This window comes from Epargyreus clarus, unplaced genomic scaffold, assembly GCF_041222505.1.
Source record: "Epargyreus clarus isolate Ecla_fem2 unplaced genomic scaffold, WU_Ecla_fem_2.2 ptg000013l, whole genome shotgun sequence".
Taxonomy (NCBI): Eukaryota; Metazoa; Arthropoda; class Insecta; order Lepidoptera; family Hesperiidae; genus Epargyreus; species Epargyreus clarus.
This window is the reverse complement of record NW_027332221.1, coordinates 6,075,343-6,082,605: the sequence shown is the minus strand read 5'-3', so window position 1 is coordinate 6,082,605 and position 7,263 is coordinate 6,075,343. Positions and strand designations below refer to the sequence as shown.

At 31.3% G+C, this 7,263-nt stretch overlaps 1 protein-coding gene across 1 annotated transcript; it reads right to left on the bottom strand.

The window, feature by feature from the left end:
* Positions 1-586: 586 nt before the first annotated feature.
* LOC140746689 (uncharacterized) lies at positions 587-6,257 on the bottom strand. The gene is made up of 4 exons (XM_073078798.1): positions 5,833-6,257; positions 4,997-5,124; positions 4,289-4,645; positions 587-3,896 (listed from the first exon to the last, which is right to left on the bottom strand). The coding sequence occupies exons 1-4, from the start codon at positions 5,858-5,860 to the stop codon at positions 3,258-3,260; spliced, it is 1,152 nt and encodes a 383-aa protein (XP_072934899.1). The 5' UTR covers positions 5,861-6,257; the 3' UTR covers positions 587-3,257.
* Between the last annotated feature and the right edge of the window lie 1,006 nt (positions 6,258-7,263).

Sequence of the window (7,263 nt, the reverse complement as noted above, 5' to 3'; positions counted from 1 at the left end):
CAGAACACTGACTCTAATAATTCATTGAATGCATTGCAATTTAATGAATTATTTGATTCCGTTAGCTTTACTAATGCTTGCGCAGCGATTTTATTTAAATGGTCTTTTAAACATTTTAAATCAGATGCTAATGGGACAATTGTTGTTTTATTATATCGTTTCATATTTAAGTCGTCAGCAGCTTGGCTCGAGATGTCAAATTTCCAGTTAGATTGAATTATATCTCTGTGGGTGAGTTTTTCTGATAAGAGTTACTCATTCACAGCTATGAGCTTGTGGAGATGGATTTGTGCCCGGAAAATGGAAATAATACCTTTTCCTAATACATGGGACTGTCCTAATACATGGGACTTATAACATAACAGGCGAAAATTGGGTGTTAACACACCTTCGGGTAATATAGGCGTGATGTTATATTATGTATGTCGTTTTATTCAGTAAGTAATTGAAAATATTGCAATATCTTAGTTGATATTAGAGAATTGGAAAAAGAGATATGAGATATTATTTGGGGAAGGGATGTTAGGCAGTTCAACCCTTGATTTAATTTTTTTTATGTAGTGATAAATAAAACCATTAATAAGACATTAAAGCATTTATTACTTTGAAAAGGTACACCAATCACAAGTACAGGCTATCACAACACGACCATCCGTCAAGAGTGTAATACAAAGAAGACATTATTATTTACATACAAATGTTACAAATATAAGTAAGTACATATAATAACAGCAAGTATGCAGAGTTGTCCAAATAGAGACGTCAATCAAATTAATTTGAATTTTTGAAAAACATTGAACATTACATTTCAATTACAAGAAAATTAAGAAATGTTTCGGGTTCTAGTAATAATTATACAAACTGAGAAATAATGTAAGTTTTATAATAAATAGAAAAAATAAAAAATTTGGCGCTCATTTTTAAATATCTTTTCAATTCAATTCAAAATTCAAATATAATTTAATAGAATAAAAGTTGTTGAAGTAATAAAATTTGTAGTAAGTGGTAATACATAAATATTAGGGTGGCACAAAAAAACCAACTATTTTTTATTTCTGAGTCTCGCGTGAAAAAATGATATTTTTTTTATGTTTTAAGAGCCTCCTCCAAAGGACAGCTCAAAAAAAATTTTTAAGAGGTCGCTCCATTTTTTTTTAAATTTCAAGATCCATCGAAAGTCGTTTTTTTTTTTATTTTTTGTCTCGTTACGGTATAATTTTGTAGACAAACAAAAAATAAGATTCTGAAAGTTTCAATTCAAAATTTGAATTTTAAAAGGTCGAAATTTTTTTTATAAATTTAAGATTTGTTATCAGAGTTACAACAAAGTTTATTTAAATATTGTTAAAATGTTGTAGTTGATTAAATAAAATTATTGAGTTTAAAAAAAATATGTTTCTTTTTATTTTGTTTGATTTTCAGTTCATCTCGTGGTAATTTTTTGTCAATTATATTATTAAATAAAACAAAATAATGTATGAAATTTTAAATTGAATATTAAAATGTCGCTCAAACAAATCCAAAGTCATGCACTAATAAATAAAGAAAAATTCTGAGCGACCTTTTAAAATTCAAATTTTGAATTGAAACTTTCAGAATCTTATTTTTTGTTTGTCTACAAAATTATACCGTAACGAGAAAAAAAAAAATAAAAACCAAAAAAAAAAACGATTTTTGAGCTGTCCTTAAGAGGAGGCTCTTAAAACATAAAACATAAAAAAATATAATTTTTTCACGCGAGACTCAGAAATAAAAAATAGTCGTTTTTTTGCGCCACCCTAATAAATATATCCATACTTATTGTTTGGTATATGTATTCTGTATGAACACTTTAATTTTTAACCAATCTTTATTGTTTAGAAGTTCTTGATATTGACTTCGTAAGTTTTCACATTCGTCACGTTTTGGAGGTTTTCTGGATTTGATGTGTTCCGAAAAGAAATTTAAAACTACACGTTTTTGTTGTGGTGTCCAAGGAACTAGCACACGCTTCTTTTTTATTACCTTCTGCTCAACTGATGTATTAGAACAAGATGGGGTTGATTGTTTAGAGCATTTAATTGGATTTAAGGAAGTTTCGTTTACAGGAGGATTGGGTTCTAACATTTCAAAATCAAGAATTTCCTCATTTTGAATATCGTCACCAACTATTTCTTCTTCTAAATTTATATCTATTTCGTCTAAAGTGTGACCTTTATACATATCCGCATTTCCAGTTTCCATTAAAAGTAACAGCTTAGAAATTTTAGCGGTTTGAAACACATCATCCGGTAATCTATAATTTTGTTTATGAATTGACATTGTATGGCCCATAAATGAAGCCAATTGTTCCATGTCGTTTTCGGTCATATTAAAAAGTTGGGTTAAAGTCGCTAAATGCTTGCGAAGTCGAGTTGAAGTTAAAGCTTTTGGGTTTTTTGCACCACAAGCTTTTGCGTATTTTTCTATGGTCTTATAACCACATATAATTGATCCCCCAGCTTTAGAGAATAAAAAATCATTATCTGTGTTTACATATTTATGTCTTATAGAAATTAAGGTCTCTATATCTTTTTGGACATCTTTGCTAAATAAAACTGGAACCCCTCTCCCTCTTTTCCCTCGAATAACAATTCGTTTCAAACTATTTATTAGTATTTTTTCCGTTGCTGATAGCACTTTATCAAATTCTTCATATTTATTATTTTCGTTATCTTTTTTATCATAATTTTCGTAAAAACTCAATTGTAATCTCTGAAGTTCTCCGGGACGCCGTCGGTTTAGTAACAGAATTCGACAGAACACTGACTCTAATAATTCATTGAATGCATTGCAATTTAATGAATTATTTGATTCCGTTAGCTTTACTAATGCTTGCGCAGCGATTTTATTTAAATGGTCTTTTAAACATTTTAAATCAGATGCTAATGGGACAATTGTTGTTTTATTATATCGTTTCATATTTAAGTCGTCAGCAGCTTGGCTCGAGATGTCAAATTTCCAGTTAGATTGAATTATACTTGTGAGTGTTTTAAGATCTATTTGAATTTCTGTTCTATTAATACCAGCTTCCGCTTTGTAAGACTCAAGTAATGCTATGTTGCAACATTGTTTTAGCGATGTTGCAATATTCATGGCATAAGAAGGTGAATCGTAACGATCTTTAGAATTATCGAAACTAGCTGCATTTTTAGTAGCCAAGACTAGTGTTCCATAATTATCCGGCTTCAAGGCGTCTAATAAGCTATTAATATTAGGTTTAATTTTTTTTATTTCTATTAATAGTTTACCAAGCTCACGCATTTTCTAGAAGTTACATTAATAAAATGTTTTTCTCTATGTGTCCTAAGATATTGGAATCCAAAAGCACAGATCAACGGATCTTTTTTCGCAATCATAGATATTTTATCTGGCCTCATACGTGGAAAAACATCATCTTTTAATTTTTGATTTACTTTGATGTTACGAAGCAAAAAATTCTGTGCATCTACTTGAACATTTGATGTGAGATTATTACTATCACATAGTTTTTTGTGCTTCCATAGCTGTTTTCGCGAATAAAAACCTAAGCATTTAGTACAAGGTAAATAATCTTCATTCGTGCTATATTTGTTTTTTTTCATTGGCTTAAACGTAGAGTTTTGAACATTAGTAATATAATTTCCTTTCTTACGCAAGAGTGTAAAAATTTGTTTACGAGACTTACTATTTTTTGGCATCGATAACGCTTTTTGAACTTCCGGTTCATTAGAATGGTTCCTTATAACGTGTCTAGCGAAATTTAATATTAAACTTTCACAATAGAAACAATAATCCCTCTGTCGTATTCTCTTCTTATCATCTTCTTCCTTTCCTTGAGATAAAAGATCTTCAGTTTGTTTGTTTTCGGAAGTTTCATCGTGAATTTGAAATGAAACCTAAAAGAAAAAAAAATTACAAACTATCGGTCACTTATGCATGTCTAGCTTAACGGCTAAGATTAAATGAGGATTTGGAACGCGTACTTTAACTTTTTATGGCTTATTTTTATAATATAAATTTTCTGGGTCCTTGATAAGTATGCAAAATTCATAATTAATTCGACGTTTAAAAGATCTCAAAAATCTAGCTTAAATATTCCATTAAATACATACAAAAGCCAAGCTAATAAAATCGCGTTAAAACTACAACTAGACAATACTGTAGTTATTACTTTCGGAAACCGTCCGTCGTGACATTAAAATAAAACTTAAACCTGTTGTGTCGTAGACACCTAAAAGGTCTAATAATTTAGAACAAATTAGTGTATTTGTGTTTTTTTTTTACTCACGTGATGTTTCTGCTTTGAGTTGCTGATAACTGAGGTCGCGTCATAAAAATCTGACTCTTTATCAGATTCGTCAGTGGTTTCTGGTACATAAAGATTATCGCTTGAATCACAAAAGTCAGCATCGTCATCACTTTCTGGCACATTAAAAAATGTTCTTTGATTTTCTTCAGTGTTTACACAACATTCAGGACCATTTGTAGTATCAATATCACGCTTTTCGGTATCTACGTGATTAATCTTTTTATCAAAAACGGCACTACTTATGGTACTATTTTCAAGTCGATGTTCGGCGCTAACGTGACCTGTGTTGCTGGTTGAAGCTACGCATATTGCTGTTCCTTTTTCTCCAAATTGATCCTAAAAATATATGAATTTAATTAACATTGACATATTTTAATCTTTTTACCATTTTTTTTTTTCAAATGGTGTGGCGTGGTAATTTATAAAAATAATAAATGAATGTGTTTACACTATAATGTAATCGAATTAACTTATGTATGTTATGTTTTAATTTAGTTCCCCTACATAGTAGTTATTAGTTTTGAAGTTAACCTGAGCTAAAAAAGTACCTAACAAGAATAACAAAACTCATTATATATATTTTTTCCATGCAAGGCAACTTTAAAAATCGGCGGTCGCAGAAAAATATTACAAAAAAAACTACTATATATTTTTACAACGTGGATACCTACGTTATACGATACATACCTTAAATATTTTTTTTGTTTTAATTTTTTCTTTTAGATACTGCAGGGATTTGTCAATATTTTCTTCATAATTGCTTACATTAACCGCGTTTGTTTTATTTCTTCTCGTGTTGTATGCCTGTACTTGATCTAAAAATAAATTAAATTTAGTTACAAAATATGACAATATTATTATTATTTAGTAAAATATAATAAGTAGGTATCTTTAATATTTACAAATTAAATTCATCTAAGATCTAACAATTAATACCTAGTTTAGCAGATGACAATATTCGCACTCATCTTCTGGGTAATGATCATACAGAGCAAAGGTACAGTTACTGCACCAGAACCATGATTGTTCAAGTAATATGAGTACATTATGACCGAAATTTAAATCAATAACCATGTGTTGTGGTTGAGTAGGTAAAATATTAACAACAATAAATGCACAATTTACACAATACGTTCGTAAAATAAAATGCGCCGTATCCCAAGGCCAAATCAAATCATTATTTAACAACTGTTCAAAATCCGATCTAGTTAGAAAACCATCTACGTCTAAAAAAATAACCATGTTGGGTTCACTATAAGACAACTGAGTACTGACTGTTAAGTCGGATATTTCAATGGTGCCTACTTTTAAAAGCTTGAGCACATTGAAACCTAAATAGAAGATAAGACCGTGTCAGACACGCGTATGATAGGGTTCCGAAATAGACGATGATGATTACGATGATCATTGTTTATTGTATTTTTGTGATTATGCGATAGTAAATATAAAACAAAATTCTAACAGAATTGATAACAAACCAGCAATCGGAAAAAAAAGTTTTATTGTAATAAAAATAATCTTACCTTTTTGTCCTTTTCTCGTGCTTCTCATTTTATTTATCTGCCTAACTGCCTTTTAAAAACAAATTTATCATGTTTATGGATTTGTCGGATCCATAAGCATAATAATTATTAAATCCGTCAATATCATAGAATATCGTACACTACACAATGTGCAGGATATTCTATGATATTGACGGACGGTGAATATTACGTCGAACGGTGTGGCTTGTTGAATATCGACTGTATAAAAGGTTTAATCCATGTAACATACATTAAATTAGCACAAGGCATAGTTCACGAGCTTAAATCGCGTCACGATGTAGATAAGCCGAATTCCTAGAAATAAACAATATCAACGGTCGCATTCATTCTTTACATTGTTGTCAAACGTATACTCCACGCCGCAACAGCGCTCCTCGATTCAAACGAAATCATCAAGAACTAATCAAAATACAATTTCATATATTGTGGCTGTAAAGTGAAGTCCACTTTTATTTTTTATAATTTCGTTCACTAGGTACTTTAGACCAAACAATGTAGTTTGGCAATGGTAACCGATTTGACGTCCGTATATGGGACGCCAAAAGCAGGTGGACGCCATTTTAAATGCTTTTAAGTCCATAATGGACGCCGAAACGGTTCTAGGATATATATATATAAATAATGTGGACTATGAAAAATTGATAGACTCATCTGTCAAATAACGACAGACTGTCGTAAATAATGCTCCCGTACCAGTCTCTTAAAGGTGGTTTTAGAAGATGATTTCCTGATGTTTTCGGGCAGGGCGTTCCAGAGTAGAATTGCCTGTACTGTGAACGAATACTGGAAAAAACCACTTTTATGTGGTGGAATATTGACTTTTAAAATTCTTGAAGAGCGTAGCCCACTGGCGCGATCCGTACAGTGGAACTGAATTTTTTCCTTTAGATACGGAGGAGAAGTTGGATCATGTAAAATGGAATACAGAACCAAGAAAATTCTAGAGTTACGCCTTTGACGAATAGTTAGCCATTTAAGCTGACGTCTATAATTGGAGATATGGTCATATTTGCGTAAGTTGAAAATAAATCTGATACAATTATTAAGAAGGCGCTCTAGCTTATCAAGAAGTTCCTCAGTTAGATCCGGATAACACACGTCCGCATAATCAATGATGGGTAGAACGAGACTGTGCACTAAAGTGAGTTTTGTCCTGTAAGGTAAAAATTTTTTCAGACGATACAGGGACTGTAGCGTAGCATTCACCTTACGGCTTATTTCAATTATTTGCACACGCCAGCACAAATTTGCATCCATAAGAAGACCATTTTTTTTTTTTTTTTTTTTTTTTTTTTTTTTGTTGACGAGGGGGAAACCTCCAAAAGGTACCCGATGCCTTGGGAGCGACACAGGGTTATGTGGGACTCTTACCGCACTAAAACCCCCCCGGTGGCCGTCCTCAGCGCTGCG

Excerpts from the sequence above, each read along its gene's own strand:
- LOC140746689 (XM_073078798.1), bottom strand. The coding sequence starts at position 5,860 with ATGAGAAGCACGAGAAAAGGACAAAAAG. Across the intron at positions 5,125-5,832 it reads CACGAGAAAAGGACAAAAAG|ATCAAGTACAGGCATACAAC; the intron begins GTAAGATTATTT and ends ATTTATTTTTAG. Across the intron at positions 3,897-4,288 it reads ACTCAAAGCAGAAACATCAC|GTTTCATTTCAAATTCACGA; the intron begins GTGAGTAAAAAA and ends TTTTTCTTTTAG.